This window comes from Bombus terrestris, chromosome 1 (assembly GCF_910591885.1).
Source record: "Bombus terrestris chromosome 1, iyBomTerr1.2, whole genome shotgun sequence".
NCBI classification, from domain to species: domain Eukaryota; kingdom Metazoa; phylum Arthropoda; class Insecta; order Hymenoptera; family Apidae; genus Bombus; species Bombus terrestris.
In genome coordinates, this window is record NC_063269.1 from 2899944 (window position 1) to 2925717 (window position 25774).

At 42.1% G+C, this 25774-nt stretch overlaps 1 protein-coding gene across 4 annotated transcripts in view; it reads right to left on the bottom strand.

Annotated features, from left to right (window-relative positions):
* The window catches only part of LOC100648501 (single-minded homolog 2), a 31600-nt gene that overhangs the window by 3308 nt on the left and 2518 nt on the right, over window positions 1-25774 (bottom strand). For 2 of the 4 annotated variants that reach the window (XM_048406883.1, XM_048406881.1), the window contains 7 exons: window positions 9952-10227; window positions 8402-8487; window positions 7985-8074; window positions 7634-7855; window positions 3863-4077; window positions 3100-3206; window positions 1521-2006 (listed from right to left, as the gene is read on the bottom strand). In XM_048406883.1, the coding sequence (XP_048262840.1) occupies window positions 1521-2006; window positions 3100-3206; window positions 3863-4077; window positions 7634-7855; window positions 7985-8074; window positions 8402-8487; window positions 9952-10227 (1482 nt within the window). Of the gene's footprint in view, window positions 1-1520; window positions 2007-3099; window positions 3207-3862; window positions 4078-7633; window positions 7856-7984; window positions 8075-8401; window positions 8488-9951; window positions 10228-23455; window positions 23640-25774 lie in introns of those variants that run through there. The other 2 variants (XM_012320740.3, XM_012320744.3) reach the window with 2 other exon arrangements.

Consider the following 25774-nt stretch of genomic DNA (forward strand, 5'->3'; position numbering starts at 1 on the left):
TCTCTCTCTCTTTGTCGCTTGATCCTAGCAACGTTCAGTTTCTGAACGGTTTTCATGAAATCTTCAGGTAGAAGTTAGAAAGCATTTTATCTACCTGATATTCACGAGAGGATGATCTCGAACATTATTGCCGATGGCAAACTTAAACAAAGTCGGAAATTTCCAGCATTTCAAGTAGAGGTTTAAGATCTAAACTTAACACATTGAGGCTGACTATTTCTTCTTTGTCAGAGCCATATATGATAACTGTATTTGTTGAAACTTGATTATGCCAAGGTATTGCTAACTCAGAGTTTGACTTACACAATTATAATATCCATAGATTCGACGGAAACTCGACTACAAGCGATTTTCGCATGGGTCATATGTTGATAGCTGTTCATAAGTCATTGTTCATTTGTTTTTTGTAGAGATCCGATGTTGCATTGGAACCGTCATTGTTGGCTCAGTGATCGGTACTTTTGCTGCAGCCAGTGACTTGAATTTATACGCAGCGCAAGCTAGATCGGTTGAAGATCCTTTTCCTTTTCGCCGTGCATTTACCTATTTCTAATTGGCGATTGCAATTCATCAGGCATCTCTTGGTATAGTGATTCGGTTAGTGATCTTGTGTACACATACTTCCCTCTTTTTCAGGTACACAGATAAGCTTTTACGTTATGCAAACGGCTTAATTTCATCGGTTAATTTCGATTAGACTTTTTACTTAACTTTCGTGGTAATATTTTATAGACTTAGTTTTCTCTTCCTTTAACAATCCAAAGACTCGGATTTCGTCAAATTTTAACTTGAAATGTGGATCTCGTACTAATCAGTCTTAGTATCGACAAACTGAATGTAAACTCTGAAGGCTCGTTGTTTCGTATATAGAGCGTCAACGTTCTTTAAGAAAGCCAACACTTTTAGTTTGTCATACGGTATTCTGATCAGACCTCATTTCGAGTACTGATCTATCAACTGGTCGCCTTACCATCGTTATCTCGTCAAGAGAATAGAGCAGCATAGATACAACATACGATATAGATTCCTACGTTTAACTGCTCGTGTTTTAGGTTGCCCAAAGTCTCCTGATGACTATTCTTTGATCTTAAACCGTTTAAATCTTGTGACGCTCGAACGTCGACGTTAATAGTCGATTTACTTTCTACTCGTAAAATGCTTAACGACATTGTAAATAGCCCCGAAATTGCAAAGCAATTCGAATTGTGGATATCTCGGCTTTCTATTAGATCCCGTCTCCTTTTTAAACAAGAGCACGCACTCTTTATAACCAACAAAATTATTTAAGTAGGTTTGTTACAAAAGTTAATCTTCATTGGGAAGAAATTAACTGTTCCTGTACTTCAGCTTCATCGTCAAATACACCTACAGGCATAGTTTACTTTCTGTTCTCTCGAGATAAATGCTTCTCATATTCTAACAAACTACAGTCCGTAAACACAACGATAACGACAATAACAACGATGTTTGATCGTAAAGCTTTATATCTATTTAAAAGTTTTGCTTCAAAGCATCCTTACCTCCATATTGGTAAAACCAGTCGGAGTTGTATTTTAGATTGTCTTCGTGAGAGCTGCTGTTTACGTTTTGCGGCTGATAAGACGGCGACAGATAATGATTGTGATTCGTCAGGTCAACGTACTCGGGTCTAGGATAAGTGGCACCGTTTGCGTAATCGTTATCAGGCGATTCTTTTGATCTGGTTCGATACGCCGGTGAACGGGGGCTGTGATTGTCCAGGTCGTTGATGCTTCCGCTGGTGGTCTGTGTCGATAGAGGGGTGTTGGGAGGATTGCTCGAGTTGGAGCAGTAGGACTTTTGCTCGCAATTCAACAACAGGTCCGTGTTCTCTGGTTTCGTCAACACGTAGTTGACCGACACGATACAATGAGGCCGGGAGCTTCGGGAATTGTGCACTATCGTGACGTACGACTGCATCCAAACCCATCCTCCTGATTTCGTCAGAAACCTGTAGTACTTGGTTATCACTTGGCCCTTGTACAATACTATGAACAGAAAGAAGGAGAATAAAACACGTTGGATTTATCGTTATCTCGAGAATCACTTTGCTATCTACAATTATGTTTCTTGGTCGATCGACGATTCAACGGAAGAAAATCATTTTTATAGTCGAATATTTTAGAAAAGGCTGTTTCGTGAATCGATGAAAGGAAATTTTCGAGCATAACGTCGATCGTACAATCCGCAGGCGCAGACATTAGTGGCATTATGTCAGGCTCCCTTCGAGTTGCGCTCGTGAAACTGCGAGTCTGTTCAAACAGTGATAGCAGTAACAGCCTCCTCCTCTCTTGCCCTCTTCTACCACCCTTTGTCCCCTCTATCCCCTCTCTTCCTTCTCGTTCACCCTCGAGCTGACGTTCACGCACACACAAATACACACACGCGCGCGCGCGCGCGAACACATATACACATACGTAGACATCTAGACACGTATACACATCGGGCCAGCCTCTCTTTTCTACTCTGCTCATAGCGCCATAGCAGCATTGTTCAATCAATAATGTACACCGTGTATGTAATACGTATGCATATACTTAGATTTTAACGTGTTGGCGCGCGACACAAGACGGGACAAAGAAAGAGGAGGAGAAAAAAGGGAAATGCTGTTATACTCCGATGCTTCGTCTGAAAAGTCGACTCGCGGAGGATGGGAGCTAAGAAAGATCAAAGGATATTTCGTCAGCGAGGGCGTCGCCGAGTTAAGCAGCGTCAGCTGCTTTTGGCCTTGCGAGAGCCTCTTCGAGCACTCTGATACCACGCCGACGCCTCTGACACCGCTTTCGAATACACACGCGTCAGGAGAAATAAGGCCTATTCCGATCGACGCCTATTTACTATTCGCCTCGTTCATAGTTACAGTTGTTACAGTGTGTCTATCGTATCAGTTTTCAACATCTTTGTCCATAACGTTTACAACGGTAATTCTATAGGACTTGGAATATTTGGTCGTAAGCATGAATATCAAACGTGTAAAAATAATATGAAATTTTCAGCGTTTGCTTTCAATTCGAATATAGGTTACTGCCTTTGAAGACGAAATTAGAGAATGAAAAGATAGAAATTGTTTGCGATACTTACAGGTTCCATGAGCATGCCTCAGCTGCATCATGTCGCAACCATGCACATAGTGATACAGCGTCTTCTCGATCAGATCCGGTGGATCATAGCCAGTCAGTTGCGATACACTGTAACAGCAAGAAGAAGAATGAAAACACCTTACAATATCCGCTATACTGTCTTCCTTTGGCTACAAATATTTCAGAGAGGAATATATTTATTTTTGCCGGGATTTGCCAAAGTCCAGTCGAATTCGAGGTTTACATAACCGTCGTCATCCATGGAGATCGATTTTCCGGGCGCGATATAAAATTTCATCCCGCGTTCCATCGCCCTACCCCGTATTTATACTCCGTCACGTGTTCATTTCCCAACGTGTACACGCGACTGAAACGTGTATACGTGTATGATATAGCCTTGTCTGCGCGGGATATTTATTTGACGCGAATAAAAAAAAAAAAAAAAAAAAAAAAAAATAGGAAGAATAAAAAAAAGTGGAAGGAAGGGAAAAAATATCTAGCGAGACCGTGGTAACACGAAACTGATTTTAATGGTCGCCGAGCAGGACCCTTCTCTCCCCCGGCGTCGAAATATCGACGACGCAACTTAACACCGTACCGTAATTACTGCGACAGAAATAATCTGGCTCGTTGTTTCGTCGAGTTTCTCCCCCCCTCCCCACCCCTTTTTTTTCTTCTCCCGTTGGTCGAATTCGATCGAGCCACCAGACAAATAAAAGTGATTCACCGAAATAATGTCTGACACGATTGATTTTCTTCCTTACTTCGCGTCCACGAAGATTAACTTCAAGTCCAACGACGCACGAAACATGAACATGTTCTGATATAGTTTCACTTCTGTGAGACAACGTCCCGGTAGAGAATGACCCACCGCTAGTAGACCAACTTTTCGAATACAGTGTCGACCTGCGCCGTCTTCGTATTCCGAGCCTACCGGTCCTTCTACGATACACCTTAGATAGCCGGAACAATGTATCACCTGTAACAAGTAATAAATTCATTTATGTAAGGAAATATCGTTCGAGAACACTTTTTGGTTAAGATCTACTATCTTCTTCTTTTATTTCGATTCTAGTCTTTCCTGAGATTCAAATTAGCTTCTATGGGTAGGTGTATTTATTTATTTATGCCCTTTCCGCAGGTAGTCCGAATCGTTTATGTTCACGCCTAATTTCTTTACTGTCCTTCCATACTTTGCCGGACTTGCATAAAAATGTGCAAAAATTTTGCGACACCTAGCGACGCTTATATCGCTTCAATTGTGCAATTAGTTTTTAAAACGAAAGGTTGGAAAGTTTTTCAGGGAAATAAAAAATTGGCTCAACTTGCTTAGGCCGGGTTTAATTAACTTCTCGCGGAGGAATTTCGTAATTAACTTTTGATCAACTGCAGGGCCACAGTTTAAAGGTAGGAAAGGGAGAATATTCAAACGAAACATCGCAATTGAGGACGATATACTCGACACGGAGCACTTATAGTTATTTACACATGTGCACGTGATTATTCTTAATGTTATACAGCGGTTCCGACAGGACGTAAGTGCGACACTCGAGCGAGTTCATCGGGGGGTTGAAGTGCGGATTTTCGCGTGGAACGACGCCGCTTCCGGGGGTAAATTAACAATTCCTGCTTAATTAAATGGCCGATGAAACGGAAAAAAGCCTCGTTCAACGTCGCCTGTGTCTCGAGTAGATGGCGGATTTGTAAAGCAAATAGCCTTGTTCCGTATGCCCGCGTTGCATTCTCGCTTCTCTCATATGCAATTTCGCGATGCATCGGCGCGGGCCCGAACGTGCGAGTACGGGAACACGAGGGTGAATCCGGCAAGAAACGAAATACATAATTCGTAACGGGGTGCGGACTCGCTCGATTCCGTCTGTGGAAACGAGCTCGAGTGACGCGCCGAATATCCGATTTTTAATAGGTACAGTATCATCCAGTAATAAATTGAGCCAAATCGAGTCTCAGAAGACAAACTCTTTAATTTCTTTATATAGTAACATAAATGATCTGCCTCCATTTATCCAAAAAATTTAAATTGCCCAAAAAATTTCCAATAAATTCCATAAATTCCAGAGACGATGTAAAAATTAATATTCCTAACATCATTTCCGGAATCTTTTCGTTGTGGCTTCCGAACGATTCGATTAAGTCTAATTCGATAAAATTTAGAATCAATGAAATTCTAATTCGCGTTTCGCGAAAACGATGTTAAAGTGATTTTTCTTTCGTTTAAAATTCCACATTTGGTTATTTAAAAATTAAGTTATACGGTATATATTTCTGAAATACAAATACACTATCTATCAAATACACTAGAAATGATCGTTTATGAAATTTCGTAAATTTCTCACTTATCTTCGGGAAACTTGTATTTATCAATCTAACAAGTTGTTGTTTTTCCAACTATTTCAGCGTGACATTCTTTCTTTTTGCTTCTATACCACAATTTACCTCTATAGAAATTTCTTAAAACTAGTTGAACATTATAAAAGAAAAAGTGCAACGTTCGTGATTGCCGAAGATCGCGACCCTTCGACTCGTTTGCGCAATCGTCGATCTAATTCACTGAAAATCGGACGAAGCGCCTACTCGCGCCTACGCAAAACCCAGCCAACTACAGGTTTGGTCTTTGTGTGTCTAAGTGCCATACAAAAAGCCACCTTCGTCCCACGTAACCCCCTTCGGGCAACTCGCCTTTAACAGCTTACAGGGGTTGCATTCATGACTTTGCTCAACGCCTATTGGGGTCTTTTCTGTGTGCGATTTCGTCGAGAGTCACGGTCATCATAGCGCTACAGGCTTGAACGACCTATTTGCCAAACATTTTCCTTTTCGAGGGCAGTCTCCTTTGCTACGGCAAGTGCAAAGTGTTGCAGATCCCTTTCTCTGCGCTTACCCTTTACGAAGGATTAACGAGACGATGGTTATTGCCAGAACATATGTGGAACATTTGGGAAAACCAACGTGGATCATCCGTGAAAGTATCGGGGTGGATTCCTGATTTTCGGTAAATCGTTTGTGGTATTAATGATCGTAAATCGTGGCGAGCAATTGTCGACGAAATCTGGACCGCACCAGGGAGACTGATTTAATCGGATCGATGAAAGTAATTTGGGTAATCCATGAATAACGATGCGCGCCGTGTTCGGAACATCGATCCCAGTCTCGAAAAGTGGATTTCAGATATTCGCTTTAATATAATTGGTAGCTTGAGCGAGATTTGAGAATATTTGAAAGAATACGGTAAATAATTAATACGTGTAAAATTATTAGGACGATCGATTATCATTGATAGAGCGTGCTTTAATCATAAAATTAATGGATCTATAATGATTTTATTTACATAGAATGAAATCGATCTTTAATTTGCATTAACAGAATCGACGTTTATAATTTTCAAATCTAGTAAAATTACATTGTCGTCTAAGAAACTCGTTGTAGTCGTGTTTCTTAAATTTCTTAATTCGCGAATCACGCAAAGAAGATTCTCGTAGACTGATGAAGAGACTAGCTGCGTTAATGGAAGCTGCGATGTCTAAACGAAACACGTATATCGTATATTTAATCTCGTAAGATATTATTTAGTAGACAATTTAGATTTATATTCTACCGATTTTACAATGTTATAAACGACACTTCCAAGTTATTAATTCGCGTAATTAATTCTTGTTAAAATGAAAGAAATTTCGTAAATACGTCAACAATTTTCTGATTTTTCTATCAGAGAAAACACGCTACCGAAAGCAAACGGATGGAAAGACACGTTCGAAATATAGAAAAATTATCTGGAAAGCTGAGATCGAAACGAATCGAGAACGAAATGGAATCGACTGAAATAAAATTGTTCCACAAAGGAACCACCGCCACGGAGATTGATCTTCGTAAATTTCGATTATTCCGGATATATGAAACACGTTCACGTAGCCGGTGTTTTTATTGCACGGAAGGAACGGATGCAGCCGAGCGAGTTTAAGCAGCCTTCTACCTGGTGGCCGTTTTCTTTTCGACTGGCGCGTGACCAGGACAATACCGTCCCTACTTAGCTCGCCACTTCTTATCTCTTATTTAGCATTTGAATTTTTATTCGTTTTATGATTTCCTGTGCAAGCAGCCTAGGCGTTATGCTAATCGTTGAACGCCTTCTCCTTGCCGCCTTGTCTCGCCGTTTGTTTGCTGCGAATATTGCGCGATTTACGAAACCCAATAAACCGATAATCGCGTACTTTCGTCTCCGAGATAATCGTTAACCCTCGAATTATTTCGGGAGATTTCTCCTAGTTTTAACGCAAAATCTATCTTTTTGAAATACGCGTATCGTTGTGATTATATTATCGTTATTCGTAACGTTAAAAGTTAACCAATGACCAGAGTATCAAAATGAAAGGTATACGCATACGAAGATATAAAGTAGCCTGAAGATTGTAGCGGTGTAAGTGAAAATTTTGAAAATTCTCGTTTATTTATTTTAGATTTACAAAACTTGCGAAAGATGGGCAATTTTCTGAATTTTTACATAGTTTTGATTACGTTACCTTGTATCCCTCCGTGACTAGTCCCGCGCATCTCTTCGCCAAATTGCACTTCATTCTCAGGATAAAGACGCGTTCCAGTTCGATTTCGCCTCTCGAGTTTGCAGGCGGAAAAGTGAAACCAGCGAGATCCGCCGGGCTCTGTGGTAGGTTTAGGACCGATAACATTTCAGCGTGATCGTTCTGGTAGATGTACTCAAAGATACTGTTACCCGTTAATTCCACCTGAACTCATTAACACTTCACGTCAGGAGATTCTGCGTGAAATTTTCATCTTCCTAGCAGAAGCTTAGAATACTTGCATTGAATAATTCGAAATAGATATAAGAAGGAGATAAAACGTATATATCTGACCTGTGCCATTCCCAAATGCACGCTAGCAGTTTCGCTTATGTACATAATTTTTCCATCAGGTGCCAGCACAAACACGAAACCGTCCAAGGCCTAAAATAAAGAAATCTTCTTTCAAACGTAATCCAACGATCGTAGAGACGAGAAAAAAGGAGAAGAATATTCTGGTCTTTAGAATTTAGATTTCAACGCCTCGTTACGCCCTGATCTCTTTTGTATCGAACAGAACAGCTTTCAACTCCTGGTCGCGCCCTTATCTCGTTCAATTCGATAGGAGACGAAATTATAAAAATCAATAAAATGAAATATCTGTCTGTGGTACTACCAAAGGCTAAACGTTCACGTTTGTACGTCTGACAACGTATGTAAGACCGTTAGATCGATTTATAAGGCGCGACACAGAGAACGATGAGTGCTTACTTGCAAAATATAACTAGTCACCTCCTTGAGGGCGATTTGCAGGGATATGTTGCCTGGCTGGGAAGCGCCCCATTCTTCTCCGAGCCCTGAAAAATCATTTCACCACCGTCAAACTTTCGGCCGAATTAATTTTCCTAAACGACGACGATATTTAAATGTCGTTGAAAGTTTTCTTTTTGTTTCTCTATTGCTTGGGAATAAAGGGAAATTCACGCTCGGTTCTTTCGCTCGTTATTGTTTCAAAACTTGATCGTTGCGATCCAACGACTAAGAAAAGAGGTCTTCTCCGTAAGGACGCGGCACACATCGCACAGACGCGTCGGTCTCGTCATCCCGATATACATGTTTCTAGCGACGTTTCATACACGACGTGTAAGCAAGCCTATAGCCAAGTATTTCGTGTCTGCGCATTAATTACGTTCACGCGCGCGCTGCCACAATTGCAGCTGCAGGGGCGGTTTCTGCAGCCGCGTGGAATTTCATGGAAAATGGCTTGATCGTTGCCACCTCGGCGGCACCGTGCCGCGACCTGATATCACAGATATTTATCTCATTGGTCGACGATCTCGTTCGAATTATTCGATGAAATAATAATTTTTAGGTAAGCGATTATCGATAAAATTCACACTGGCTGACGATTAAATAATTTCACAGTAACGATTAGACGATTTCTTGATACGAACGATCGAAACAGAACGAGTTTATTTATCCTTTTGAAAGTATTTCACGCCCATTTTACCTGTTCACCGGCTAATTTTCCACGCGAATGAAAAAAGGAACACCCTAGAAGTGTCACAGAGTGGGCGACGTGTCTCTTTTTTCTCTCTTCCTTCTCCCTTTCCTTTCATTTTTTCGAAGAATAAAGACGCGACCGTATTCTAGAGGGATGCAGCCACTTGAAATTCAATTCATCGATGTCGTAAGAACGCGAGGGCAGGGGGTGAGACGGGGGAAGCCATTGTAACACTATAACAGCCCCCATGCTTTGCTTACAAAGCAGCGGGGACTAACAATGCATTAAGTGCGCAATCACATCCATCTCATCCGATACTATTTGCCCTTTGCGCGTAAGTGTCCGGTGGCTGAATTAACAAAGAATATCGTTCCAATCCGTTTACCGCTAAGTGAAGTTTATTACTCGGCGCGTAGTATCGTCCCCGCGTAACCACTCACTCGGACAAATTACCAATCGATTTCTTTCTCCGATTATTTTCGAACCGAACCCAGTTAAACATCCTCGAACGGGATTGATGAATTTTTCTCGATTCCTATTTATTAACTCGTTAAAAGCCAATTTTTTTGCGATTCTTTTCGACCAGTTAACGTCACGGGATTTTTCTCTTTAACGTTGTAGATGAGAGAAGGAATTCCAAGGAGTCGCTTAATATCTTTCTCGTTGCTATCTTCTTCACCTAAATTCTAAGATTCTAAGAGATGTAGAGAAATATTACTCGGTCCTGAATGGTTTAACAGTTTGAAATTCCGGTTGCATAGTCGTGTTTTCTAATTGGAAATGCTATGTTTTATGGGATGATATTTTAGAGTAGTACCGTTTGGGAACAACGCTCGCATCTTCAAGTAACTAGTCGTCAATCGAATGACACTAGCCTTGTCCATTTGGCCCGTGAGGGCTGCTGGTACAGGCAATAGCTTTGCGAGTTCCAGATACTCTTGATTCTCATTGTTGCGGCGGATTCGCGCTGCCTTCTTGCTTTTCTCCTTCATTACGACTTCCTGCGGGCCGGACGTACTAGCGACAGAATTACCGTTTAGAGGATAGTGATTGTGCGAGCTGAGGTCTAGAGTATCTGAAGAAGAATTGTTGTCTGAAACAGAAAAATATAACGGTAAGGTTACAATTATAAAATACGAGATTTAAGTAAGCGATGAGAAAGAAAGAAACGAAGGAATGCGTTAAGCCAAGAGTTTTACGTTCGTAAAATCAGAAGAAAAGGTAACGTACGTAAACAATATGCAGGAATGAGAAAGAAACGGCGGTGCTGTAGGAAAGAGTTCACGGACGTAACGTTGCTAATATCACGATCGACGTCGTCGAACAACGATACAGCACCGAATGCCATAACGACGCCGAAGCTGCTCGTTATGAGAACCGAAAGCAAAGGGAGCAAACCGTCATTAAAACGCCGGCAAGAGAGCAATCTAACGACGTAGCTACCCATCTACCGAGACTTCTCACGAATGGAAATTTGCTTGAATAATGCATTTTTTTCCTGCTCCGTCGTTTCAGTCACCAATTCCGCGACTCGATCTCAACATCTTCCCTGTAAAGTGTATAAGAATATACGCCGACTACGAGGAAAATTTCACCGCGCGCAGCCTCTTTCGCGTTTATTTCTACGTAGAGAATCTTCGTTCTTCGATTATTTCTCAGTGATTATTTCGTAAGAAAGATTCCTATAAAGAATAATACGACGAAGAAATGTCTAAAAGTGGTTTAGTAGCGGAGTAAAAGCGTTTGTATCTAGCGAGAAAAGTCGACGAAACGAATTCAGATATTCTCGGTTTTAATTAGTTTCACTCGTAAAACGACGGAGAGAAAGGAAAATAAAGAATGTGGAGACTCGAGGAGACTAGAGGTGCGTATTAACGTAGTACCTAGAAGTACCACAGAGGAGTTAACACGCATAACAGCGTAGAAATGAATCGGTTGTACTTGTCCCTGTATTCTTAGAATCAACGGTTAAAAAACATTCATTCCCTATAGGTACAAAGAACATCGTAAAGTTTTCTTCTTTGTCGTGATCGTGGAACGAATAGGTTCATGAACGTGTAAGTTTAAAGAGCCTGAATGAACCGAGCTGAGGAACAATAATTGGAACTGGCAAGTACCACGCTACGACGCACTGAAGAATTAACGACGAGTAGATATGTCTGGAAATAATTCGATTATCGAAACAAATTTACTAAAAAAAATTCAATTTTCTTGGTTTTTCGCGTTGTACGTCCTCGCGAGAGGATCACAACGATCACCAACTAGCTCGAACAAACGTTGAAAGAGTTATTTCGAGAAAAAGTAGATCGACGACAATTTTCAAACTGACGTGTTTTGGAACAAACTTCGATATCTTTCTGAGATTGTTTCCGTCTCCAACTACCGATATAAGGATCGCTCTTTAAAATAACACGACGACCATGGCCCTCGTCGGTGGGCGCCATGTTCTATGTTCGCGTTGGACGCGCGCAACTCGATCAAATACGTTTACTAACATTAACACTTACATAGGAATTCGTTCGTGACACTTGGACGCTTGAAAGATTCCGCGTGCTCCTCGTAACATCGAGTTGACCACGTGTCCTGGACAACTCGCACGGGTTTCGCGAAACTCTCGGCTTGTTCGTTCATCGAATTTGTTCCAACATTTTCTTTCGATCGCATACACGCTTGCACAAACACACGCACGCACGCACGCACACATATAATCATTAATATTCATCAATACGCATTAATACGCATCTTCCACCGAACGAGAACAAATAGAAAAAAGGATTCATGGATAAAACGTAAGGAGAATCCTCTGAAATTTAGAAATTTCGATTCCTATCACGACCTTGAAAATGCATATGGAATGAATCTCGACAGAGGATACACGCACCACAACTGGCGTCCTTTGCACTGAAATTACGACTAGCGTACAAAGTTGTGGAAACCTCGTGTCGCGTTTCGTCTTTTTCTCTTTCTCTCCGTCGGCATATTTCTCCTCCTACTGCTGTTCCTTCGCTTTCATCTCATCCCCGATGCTGTTTCTCGATGGGGTAGGTAAGCCGTGAGGTACCACCCTTATTTTAAGCTCCACCCTTGGAGCAGGGTCAGCCGAAAGACCCTCTCTGTACACGCACGTGAAAACTTCTCTGTCTGGGTTCTCCGCTGTAGGCGAGAAAGACGAGATAGAAAGATGAAACGAGACGAGAATAGACTAGCTACAGAGGGAAAAGAGAAGGGAGCGGAAGGGCGAACGAGAGAAAAACAGCAGAGATTGTCGGAGAAAGCCCAAGTGCTCCGTGCTGGACCGTCATATATATCGAGATGACGGGTGACAAAATCGAAAGCAAAAGCGATTGCTGGTGGCCGTACTGTTCCATTGTCAGGATTCCCACTGTAAAACTCCCGTAGCTAGCCTCGACTCTACCCACAATTACTTGTGAATCTCGAGAAAAAACTGTCCGAAGTTTGAGCTATTGAAATATTACAAGGGTAATCGCTGGAATTACCGCTCCGGTTGGCGAACAGAATTTATCACCTGTCTGTTAATTTTCTTAACGACGTTTAAGCACCTGTATTTTATACGATAATTGTACGACAGATTATTAGAATAGACATTTTCCAATTTCGTCGAAACTGCGTTGCAACATTTTGTATAAAAACGATGGAAATTTTGCGATAAAATGTAGAATATAGTTGAGTAAGACGAACGAGTCGTTTGTCAGTCGACTCGGCGTTGAAATGAACAATAACGAGAATAGAATTTTCCGAAACGAGATTCGGAGAGTTCACAGCCCGATAACGAAGCTTGAGACGCGACGATCTCGTCGTGTGTGCGAATTCTTCCGGGGCAAAAACCCTAAGAAGACTGTGGCAGGTTAGAGTCCCATTTTATGACTGGGCTATATAATCACCTTGCTATGCACCTTTTTGCCAAGAGCAAAGTGCATTTCGAAATAGGAAACATGTGTCGCTAAAATGTTCCGCATAAAAGAAAGAACCTGCCGTTGCAGGAACACAATGTCCACGACCTTAGGGAGCACGTTCCTCGTCTGCTGATGTTACCCTCGCAAGCTTACTTTGGTATTCTTCGTTAAATACTTTCTATACACCTTGGCTTGGGTCGACAGGTAGAAAACATTTAATACGAAACATGTGTTTCTTCTTCTGTCGTCATCCTCGCAGCTTTCCAGGACTAAGACGAGACTGTAACGGTTCAAAACAGAGAAACTAAGGTGGCTGGTAGTTTATTTGCGGAACGTCGTACACGTGGTACACCTTAGCTACACTTAGTTGCAACTCGTAGCTGCACCTTAGCTTGGTCAGTATTGTTCGGGGAAACGTGTCATTCGAGGTCATCGATTCATAAATATTGATTTTTTCAAGGATAAAGTGACTTTGGGATGTTCGTTTTACGGAGAGAAATATTTTTCTTAGATATCCTATTTTTTTATATTTATAAAGTGGTTGACTGAAATTTTGTCCGGACAGGACAAGAAAAATATTTCGTTGTACAGGAGATACAATCGATGCACGCAATGAATAGTCTAGTGATATAGTGATAGTTTACGTGATATACGTATAATGTTTCAATGTATATAATGATATTATTTAATACATACATATATGTAATAATATATTCCTATTCAGCGATGGTCGAATACGGCGTTCAATTTAAAGCTTTCTCTACTTATGGATTACGATTTGCGGTGGAGTACCTAGAAAATTTCTAAACTGTTGTCATTCGTTGAACACGTTAAAAATCGATCGTCGATTAAAATCAGCCGTACTTGCACGAAGAATTCGTAAAATATTTACGAACAAGCAACATCGTTGAAGCAACGAAACCAAACACACGTACGCATTCTCTTCCGCGTTTCGTAACGCGCGTCGTTTTTAAACAAACGAATTTCGAACGCTGTCTGACAAAACAAGACAGCAGCGATATTCCCTCCCCTGATCGAGCCGCGATATAGTTTACGAACACGCTTTCTCGAACGTTTTGAAAATCTGAATATCTTTCTCTCCCCCTCGTACTTACGAATTCCAAAATCTCCGATTCATCCAATGACAAGTCTATTATCTTCCGAAACGTCTTTACGAGCGAACGTTTCCCAAAATCAGGAATCACTTGGAATTTTCAAAGAAATATCACGGCGTAGGATCTGAGGAAAGAAGAATGTCCGGATCGTGACACCTCAATGCGACATAGTCGACCATTAGAATTAATGAATTCCTCGGCCCTTTGAGCAAACCCTTGGTAAACTCAACAAATCGATTCGGTTTCGTTTTGGAGCGTATCCAGCAGTGCGATACTAGGTCAAACCGTGAATTACCATCGTCGAACGATTACGGTGATACACGTAGAAAAGTCGCATATAAACGGGGGGCACAGGAACACAATCCTCGTCGTTCGTGACCGTCTCAATGCATTGTCGAGGGTGCGCGAGCCTGCAACTCCGCAACGGCTTAACATCGGTTCACCTACATTCTCGTTGTCGGATACAACGCATAACCATCCCCTGCGCTCTTTTTCCTGGATGTTACACCCCCGCCGTACATCCTGCTACGTCCTAAGAACGCCCTCGTGTTGGACAAAAAGACAAGGGGGCTGGTACATGCGCGATTCATCATCCCCCTTTGGTCACGACAGAAAATCCATTCACCGATCCCACGGCACAATGGACCGAGAGTGTGCTTGCGCATTTTAACAGTCCGAAATAAGGTTGACTGGTCGACGTGGTTGGTCTAGGTCGTAGACAGGACTTGATTTGTTGGTGGGACGAATTTGAACTCTATTTCAGGAGATTTTTTGGTCATTTTTGGGCACTGTACAAATTTCAAGAAGATCGAAGACCCAAGAGTAGTAAATGCGAACTGAACGATCGACGAAAGCAAGTAAGGAGCGAGGATGGAAAATCATTATAACAAAACATTGCTTCAATTCGCGATTATAAGAGTAGAAGGGGAACCATTAAGGGGACGGTATTTTATATAAAATTCTTTGATATCGGATGAAATTGCGATTGTTATGAAAATGGAAATGTAGATGTTCGTGTGAAGAGGACGAAGATCGTGAGGATTAATGACGAGATTACTTGTTGTTGTAACCGTCGAATATACTTAAGACAATAAATTAATATATAAACGTAGACGTTAGTCGTTAATACGAAGTATAAATCGCAAGATAAAAGAGCGGAATAAATACTCGTAAATGCTTGTCGCGTAACTTGATAGACGCTCGTTAGATACTCAAAGATACTCCGGATGCTGTTAGATACTCGATATGAACTCGCTATGTACTCGGTATGAACTGTCTGTTCATTTATACTGGTCGGGGGAGGGCGGAGGGAGTCGGAAAATTCAAATTTGTCTTCATACGACGGCTGCGTGTAGCAGCGACATTGTTCTGCCCGGAGTTTATTTGTTCTTACATTGCGTATGATCTAACGGTCTTGATACTCCGAGGTAAAACAACAACGTGATTCGATTTGTCCTCCGACTCATAGTGCCGCTACGGAAAAAATTGTACAACCATTTTGAATATAAAGGCCAAGTTCGTCGCGATTGAATTTCATTCCCCTGTTTGAAAGGACCGTACGATGATGTAACTCGATCGTAGCTTAAATTAAATATTAGCATACAGCGTGTTCGAGCATAAACCACGATATTTATGTTAACCATAGGTACGATACGAAGGATAGCGAGTATGGACCTATTCCATTAAAAGGACGAACACAATTGGCCACGTTTCACCCCAATGTGATTCCTCTTGGCGCCATATGACAAGTCCACTTTATCCTTAGCCGTACATCTCAAAGATTCCATTTTATCCTCCAAGGACATACCGCCGTCGGATGAAAATACCCGAATCCGAAATTTGTATCTGCTTCCTGTATTAAAAGTGATCCGCGTAATTTTATCATCGAATATTTTCTACGAAACGTTTGGAATATTTGATATTCGGTTGTCGTTGTATTTACCGAAACATTTCAGGAAATGTTCAAGGGAAAACGCGTAAAATTTACGCGTGGGATGCGCATTCACCGGATGGGAACATCCGGTGTTACGTTTCTGTCGCATCCATCGGTGCAAACTCGGAATTGACGGAATAATCGACAATTTATTCTCATTGAGGGATGCACGCATTCCGACACTTTGATAGAGCGCGTATTTGCGGCGCGCGAACAACCGTGCCATTTTCTCGCTTGCACACACGGCTCGTGTGTGCTCGATCATGGAAGACACGGCGGTATTACGGATACGAAAATAACGTCGACACGGCACGCGTGTAAATCTCAACAAATATTATCTTTGTCACTATTCCCACGCGCACACGGATCTTGCATATTTGCTCAAAAACTATAGGGTACACTCGATATTAATCCTCGGTTCTCGAACGACGCCTGTTTCCTCTCTGATATCGCTTCGAAGACGTACAAGCTGCACAGTTTATCTCGTCTACGCCTTATCGGACATTTTGGTCAAATATCGGAATTAACGAGATTGTTGCGAATCTAGCGAACATCGTTCGATTATACCGATTCGGTCAAAAAGTTCGTAGGCTGATCATTGTACGACGATGAATCTGCGAATATTTACGTAACTTTGTGTTATCACAAATGCAACTAGATTAATCGAATCTAAATAGATTTCTATTTTTTACAAATAGACCGCGAATGTTTATACGTTCGCAGGGAATATTTACGCGCTTAAAGGATCAACGAGGAATCAAGAATGTACATGGCATATACAAAATACCCATAGTATCTATCATACTGTGTACAGCAAGCGTTCGTCCCGATGGTATTTCTCTAGTCATGTTCGTAAGAATTTGAATTTATATAAAACGAATGTGTCGAGTTTTGATAAATATCTTACTCTGGATATTTTCTAGATGTGTTCTACCTGTCGGATGCGTCCGGTATATTTTCGAACGTTTACATTTCTCGTAAATGCCTGAACGATCTACCGATAACCAAACAACTCGATCCACGAGCCTTTTAACTGTACATCATATTTTCGCATCATCGTAGAATTTTTTAAATACTCCTTATAATCACACGAACCTGACGTTTCTAACTGAAGCAAACTAAATAGCCGTTCGATTTCTTTGTGATATCTTTTCTCTTCCTATCTGAATCACCAACACGTGTTCTAACGATCAAAGTACCTTCTGCTTGAGTTGCATGAACTCCTTCCACGTGGAGTCTTCGCTACTTGGAACCGCGGCGCGTTTAAATTGCGCTACGAGCCATGTTTCTCTTCCATTTTGCTGACCACGTAGAATCACGAGGACCGGTCTACGCTTCGCTGGCTGACATATCTGCGTTCTTACGTAGCTACCGTTTGATACGTAGACGGTACAACACGTGGCCCCGTCCAGCATAACCCCACGGTCTCCGCTACTTACTCCATTTACTTACAATGTTGTTCGTGGACCCAACAAACAACAGCCAGTCGAGAAACGTATAAAGACGGTAATCTTACACCTTTCCTCCCCCGTTCCACGCTTACTCCTCGAATCGTGCACCTCGGATTTCTCTACGTCTTTCAGCCAACGTTGATACACACCGAGCGACAAGCTGGCTGATCTCATTGCGTTGGCCGAGCGTTTATTTAAAAGAAACATGCTACCAATTTCTCGCTACGAAGCTTGTGCATTCGTGCTAGGTAACGACGGAGCAGAGAATTCACAGTTCGCTTCTGTTCTTTCTTTTGGAAGAACTCGACAGCAAGCTTCGCTCGTTTATGAAATTTTTGCGCGATTCTTTCGCTGGTTGTCTCAAATGCTATGCCAATGCAGTGACGATGCAATGTCGAACTTCTGCGTGTGAAGACAAAAGCAGTTAAGGTAGCTACGAAACTATCGTATTCGTTATAGCATCCACGTGCTAATTAATTAAATTCGGGTATATCAAATCGCGTATCAGTCGGTAGTACCTTTATGATTTGATACTGCGAGGACAAAGTATAGAACCTGATAAAAAATACCTCGTTAGAGAATAAGGATATGCGCAAATACGTTTTGTAGCCATTTTATGTGTGTACACAGAATGAAAGCGAAAGCGCGATCCACGGTGTTGCGATCGGCGACACTGTTTCGAGTTAGCTGGCGACAGGATGAGCCGATAAATGATAAACGAATTTTGGAATATTCCGAGGCTAAGGATGTTAAAAGTGTTAAAAGGGCTGATGGATCAGCAGCACCGGCCACCCACGAATTCGACACTTTGTTTAGACGCCAGAGTCGCGATGCTGAAACGTGAGAGGTAAGTGTATAGGCCTGTAAACTCGTGCCAGGCAACGATCGTATCGTTAAGATGTCGCATGCGGTAGGTGGAAGTTGTAGACGGTTGCCGAATTTGTTCTACTTTCTCGGAACTCTTTCGCAACTGTCGTGCTGCCGGAAATACATCGCGCGCTTCGACAAAGCGCGCTTTCAGATAGGAATTCAGAAACGGATCGAAGTTTCGGCTATTGTCTCCGTGGATCGCTAATTGTAGGCTGAAGCAAAACGGGGATATTTTATCCGACTGACAATGACACGTACGAGTAACAATTAGAGTAACGACAATCTGCTCCCTCGTGGACGAGGGAAAAAAGAAATATCTAACAACCCTTCGGGACGAAGAGGAAACGTCGCGCGCGTCAGAAAGCCTCCCTCGTACGTAACTACCCGCGTAAACCACCGAACAACGACGTGTGCGTGTACAGAAGCGAAACGTTTCCGCGAGATCGTGTGCGTACGTACCTTAGTCGCAACGACGATATAGTTCTCGGAGTGCTTTCGGAGAAAAAGACGCGGGAGAATGAGGGTTGAACATACAGAGGAGAAAGGCTGGCTAGCAGAGAAGTCGCCCTCTCATTCACGTTGTTAGTTGGTACCTCGTTGAGAAGATGGAGAGGGTAGAAACGGTGGAACTACATCGGAGAAAGAGAGAGAGACTCGCACCCCGACGGTCTCGAATGGGCGAGGCCCCCAAGCTTTTCATCCGCGAACAGCCCGCCCTTAAACAGCCCTAAACTAAGTCACTTCAGTCCTGACGTTAAGTGTGACTGATCGTCCAGGCATGTCTCTAAAATGGCCACCCAACGTACACTATGTCATCCGCGGTACCGATCACGAACCGGTAGCAGACACACCGACAGGAATCAATCGTCCCTATACGTACATTAACAATTGTTATCTCAGACAGTGGAAGCAAAAGCGAACTAATTTACGGTACTCGAGAGAAACTGAGTAATTTGTTGTATAGCTTTAAACGTGGCCGGAAAATATTCAGCGGAACGATTAAAATTATGCTTTTAATAGAGGAAGATTGTTTCTTCGACGTAATAAACGTGGTAGAAACTTGTTAGAGGTAAAAGGGTGGCTGCTGTCGATGCATCGGTGGTGTTCATTTATTATTTTGATCTGAGAGGTGTTTCACGCGGCGATAACGAGCAAGGCCATCGCGGAATTCCAAGTTCGATGGTGTTTTTCGAGTATCTTCTCTTTGTAAACGATTTGTACGCGACGCGAGCATGGTCACCGTTATCTCGGTCGACGGCGATAATTCCGTGCAAAAATGGATAATTGGTGTCGCCAGTGTTTTCCACTTGGACACGTACACTGCGTTGAATGACGCCACACTCTACAAAGTATAACATCCTACATACGTCGCTTGCATAGGACGCATCGTTGCGACGAGCGTATGCAAGGAAAAATATTCTCCAATTACGCCTGACGGTTTTGCTCGCTGAGAAAATCTATGGAAATTTACCGTATTCGGTTACAACTTCATCTTACGTCTTTCTGTCAAAACTTCACCGACGCATTTCAATTTCATAATACGAGGGATACGCGAGAGAGAAGGCGCGTCAGCTCGCAAAAATTTCCAACACAATTTTACGCGACCTTAATTAAAGGAATAATTTCTAAAGTTCTTGAAGATCGTGAGAGGGGTCGTTAAATAGGATGTTGTTTAAAACGATACGATCCCTAGCGCCAAGATTAACATACCATTATTCTACGCTTTGGCTCGCGGCCAAGCAATCCGACTTCCTCGCTGTTTGATTGACGTCACGATTTTCATAGATAATTCTCGCGTTTCCCATTTTCTTCCAGTTAAAATATCGAAACTTTGTTTTACTTCGAACTCTGATTGAAGCTCTTCTTTCAACGCCTTCTCTTCTATCCTAACTATATTAATTATATTTTCAATACAATGACATGTTATAAGTACTTAACAATTGAAAGGATTCGATTGTAGAAGCGTTCGAAGAACTGCTGAATAAACTATAGCCTGTCACGTCTAAATCAAAGGAAGGGAAAGGACAACACGAACGATTTCCGCGGTCCGTTGAAATCCCCGATTTCCACCCTGACGCGCGGAAGAATTATGATATAGAGAACGATATAAATTGAGTACACAAATCAAAGAAGAAGAAGTCGAGGAGATCCATGTTTACTACAAATATTTGTAAAGCAGCGTCTAGACCCTACATAGTCTTAGATAAATCACTAGCGACACATTCTTCGTCTTCTGTTCTTCTGTTCTAAAAAATATGAACATGAATATCGAAAAATGTTCACTACACTCGCGTTTATTAATTATATGTAACGAGTCATATAGAATATATGGAGAAACGATTCAAATTTTACGAGTATCCGTTCCTTCGAACAGTTTAGTCCTATGTTTCAATGAAATGAATCCTCGTCGTGTACCTTAAAAAAAAAGAAAAAAAAGAAAAAGAGAGAGAGAGGGAGAGAAAAAACGCTGCAAGTATGAATGACATCTTGCAACGCAATAATTTCGTTGAAATATCGCCACTTTGATGATTGGACTGTGCTCGACATCCAGCCGTTCGTAAACCTAAAGGGAATAAACGCTTCACGCATTCCTGATGCGTCTCACAGTCTTTACGGCTTATTATCACCTCCTCGTTTTTGCACTCTCACCCCGAGGTATACATCAGCGCTCGGAGGTGGTGCGCGTCAAAGGAAAACGGGTCGTATATTTGCAGTGTTTCTGCGAATCCACGAGGCCACTTTCACAGAAAGTATAACAATTGACTAGCGAATTTCTTCGTTTCCTGGTACACCTTGAAGAGTATCATGCGGTATACGATGTTTGCAATGACGTTCCAAGTTACTTTGTTCGCTATTGTTAGTTGACTATCGCGCGATCGTGCTTGCGAATAACATCGATCGATGAATTCTATTCGTTCTTTCCCTTCTTTCGATCAGAATCGAGGGTCACGCAGCAATAAGAAGACACGGTACGACGTTTCAATTGTTAAGTTAAATCAAAGGTGCGAAAGTTCATTCATTGGTACGAATATGAATTTGATTACTCGGAAGTGGAACTGTCTGTTTACTGTCGCAGGCCCACCAATCGATATTTTTCATTTCATTATCGTTCTTTTTGGTTTTCTTTCTCGGCTTGCGGATTTTAGTAACAGACTTTCTGTGTATTTTGAAGAGACGAACGCTTTGTTTTGTAACGAAATGTAAGATGGAACACACAGGCAATCGGTTCCGACGAAGCAGGAGTTGCTCGGGTCCGTGTTTCGTTGCTTTTGCCATTCGATTCGGCTGTAAACGCCACGACTCGTCTCGCGGTCCGTGACGCCTTCGCTACAGAGAAGAGAGGCAGTCAAAGAAAGCGAGTTGGCCTTCTGCTAAACCACGGTTTGCCTTATATTCTGCTATGAAAAATCGCTGCCACGGAGAATCACGAATCACACGTGTGAAAATCGACGACTCAGCGAAATATAAAAAAACAGACTCGTTTCATCGGACGATTAATCACGCGTTTAATTTATTCCGCTTTAAAAACCAGGCTTTACACGTTTATTTATACATAATACATGTAACGATTGCAAAATATCGTCGGTAGGATCGACGGACGAGGTGCTACAAATCCTGCATCGCACGCGCGTGACCGAAAAAAGCTTATTTAATCGCGCGATACAGATATTTATCGGCTGATGGAATTAATTGACGAAGCTGGGATGCAAGCAGACATTCGCGCGTGAGAAGCGGCGTGTCGATGAAAACACGTGGAAACGAAAAGGACGAGAAATAAACGTGGGAGGAAGAACAAATCGGTGTTCGGTTAAGTACCAACGGTGTAACCTTGGACGCCGCTACGATAACAAGGATGTCTGTTATGCTGACGAGGCATCTTGTACCATAATCAGACTTGCATATATCGTAAGCATCAACTACACGCGCAATAAAAATATGCATGTGAGTGCAACGACAACGGGACAGCTACGGTACATCGAGAACTATCTTCAAGGTTATCAACGATCACCGTCAAATCATTAAACTCTAGTTTCTTCTATATGAAGCATTTTTCGCGTACGGAGGATGTCGAATAAAGAGAACGACGGGGAGAAATTCTTCGCTCTTTGTCGCGGTATAATTGATAACATTTTTTAACGATTGAATCATCGGTATATTAGAACTCTCGACAAAGGGAATCGCAGAGTAAAAAGTAAAAAAATCTTAATGCAAAAATGTTGAAAGGACGAGAGTAGCCATTTAAATCGTCAAAAATAATTTATAACGTTGTAAAGAAAAATGATTTCTATCTGCTTTCTTTATCAGTATCAATAAGGAATGGAAGAGAAATAACGTAAAGTTAATTTAGTCGGTCGTAATGTCGGCGTTGTCGCCGTTGCGAATTAAGAACTGGGCCCAGGACCCAGTCGATGACAAAAGGCAACGCAGAGCCTGACGAAATTCTCGAATCTCACGTGGTCGTACGCCATAAGCCACGATGGGGGTTGCCTGGCGTGACGACCCGCGACACACGTTGCTCTTTTTTTACTATTCGCCACGTACCCTCGGCTCTCAGATCCGTGGCCGCTTTTATTTAACGATTTCTCTCCCGTTTCACTAAGCCAACCCGATACACGGACGAACTTCGACCGAACGGCCGAGCAATTTAGCAGGATTATTGGAAGTCGTAGCTCGAGAAGCGGAAGAACGCGACTGTTAGCGGGAAAAGAGAAAAATTGCCCGCGAATCGCTTCCTTTCGTCGGCAAAAGTTTCTTTGCGGGGGAAAAAAACGAAAACCGATCGAATCTCGATAAAACGCGATCATTGCTTTTATCAACGAAATTTTGTATTTTTATGTAAGTCAGAAGAATGGAACTTTGAGCGGACGATCGTTTCGATATTTTTCCGTAATATTTCGCATCGTGCGCATTCTGTGCATCTTCGAATCTTCCGCGAATACACGAGATCTGCGGTCCAGTAATAACTTTCACGAATGTTACGCACCTAGTACAAAGATACAGTTGCAAAAGTCGATTTAGAATTAGGATAAATACTCACTCTTCATATTGCATTCAGATTATCCGAATGGCCACTTACTCAAATGCGAATGATACGTAGCACATCGATCGTACTGACAAAGAGAGGCACGAAACTTTCCCGAAGATAATAACGATTCAGTATCATTTCTTCGACTCGGTGAGTCGGGTCAGAGGACAAGAGACGGCGGAACTTAAAGTCGTCGTAAGCAAAACTAAACTTCGAGCTTGACTCAGGATCCCGATGTTACATATCTCCCCACCACGGGGGCCCCATTTTAGTCATGTGGGAATTACATGCACGAGAATGGTTACAGATTTCACGTAAAGGAAGCTATCTCTCTCTCTATCCCCTCTTCCCTTCTATCTACGTCACCTTATATCTCAAGGAAAAATGATGTTGCCGAGGACTACGTCACCCCTTTATGTGTCAAAGACTGTCAATCTCCTTATTTATATTCCGTTCGTCGAAGAAACAAATTTTTTCTTCATTTCGCGTGTTTCTTCTTTTTTCCTTGCAATATTTCGCTCAAACAATCGCGATCATTCGTAGTGATTATTTTTCCTCGTAGTCATCGATCGTCGTAACTTCATTGTACGATCGTATCGAACGTATATTCCACTTCGTTACTACGAAACAATCGCTATCGACGGCAAAAATGAAAAAAAAGAGAGACAAGCGAATAAAACCTGTTAAAAGGTACAATTACGAGATGAATAATTGCGCGAGTAGAAGAGATGGAAAAATACGGATGAACGGTGGTTCTCGACTAGTCGCGTGAAATTTATTTACTTGTTGCGCTATAAACGAGCGCGATAATGCGTGTACCGGCGATCTCGTGCCATTTAGAGGATGCAACGTCGTAAATCTTGATCGGACAAGCACCGACCGCGGTAGGAGGTCTCAGGGAAGTATCGGATGTCGTGTTTCTACACATGTCGAAACGCTTAAGTCGTTTTCACCTATCCGCCCGCTAAAACGAACACGTAACAGCTGGACCGTTTTGCGGCTTCTCTGATCCTAAGCGGGATCCCTCCGGAAAATGATCGCGATCGCTTTTCTTATGTTCACGCCTTCGTTTCCTCTTCAAACAACGAGGAAATCGAGACAATTACGAGGAAACGACTTCCTAATCGTTCATTCCGTTATAATTCTCGAATTCCTCGTGTCTCGACTCGTTCCAACCGGAAAACCAATTTTTAATATTTCAGGAAAATCTTTGACATAAAATTGAAACGAGACTCCGTTCCTCTTATTTTTGTCAAAGGCAAAAGGATATCTAACGATAGAAGAAATACGACAAGCTGGAAGCAATAGAGTTAACATTCGAGTAATTAATAATTATCAACGTAATAAAATAAAAGTCCAAATACGTCGATAAAACGTTCACTTTCATTTTTGTTCCAAGGCTCGTAAAATTTGTCGATCGAATTACCATGGACGATGCGAGGCTTGGGAATGGAACGAAAGGGAATGGAACAGAGAATAGCTTTGTATCGCGAAGCGCGAGAACTGGAATTTAAATGACGTCTACGATACGCGTAGTCATTAACGAAGAAGTTTTTCTTTGGAAATAGAGAGCGCAGAGAGAAAAGGAAGGAAAAAGTAGGAGGCATAAAAATTCGTCGACAACGCTGTGACGTCGGGCGACCGGTGCACGGGGGTGATTCGTGTAGGAACGCGATTTTATGGGCCTCTGTATATTTGCTCTCTCGGTCTCGGGCGTTGAACGGCCAAGCCGTGATTTAACGACGTCGACAAATTTGATTTGTTTCCGATAGCAGGGACGGGAACGCGACAGACTAAATAAATTTTTGGCGCGAGTCTAATTTTAGAACCGTTGCATCGAGTAAATCGAAAGGTTGCAGGAGAAATAGAAACTGAATGTTTCTTTATCGTTGGTAACAACGAAGAAAGTCGTTGAAGAGAAGTTGCCATTTTTACATTTCTACGAATTTGAATTTGCAAAATGTGATTATTCCGGGACCATTGTGTCGCGAAGCTGAGAGTTGGAATTACCTAAGTGATGTTTACGCACGTGCCAGGATGTTGCATGCTGTACACTCGTGCGGACTTTACAATCTTACTATTATTAGTTGCTGAAAGCGTTTCGATTTCGAAGTATGTAACAGCGTTAATCGACGATCTACATTTAAGACGTCGTTCTAGCGAGAAGTGCGTCTCTGCCAGCGGCAAATAAACAATCCGTTCTATATCTAACTTGATCCTTTATTATTTTTCCGATAAAGATTCTGGGGAATACGGAGTTTAGAATACCTTGGATTCTCAGAAACTCGTACGAATAACGCCTTCGTCGTGTATCCTGAAATGATTTAAACA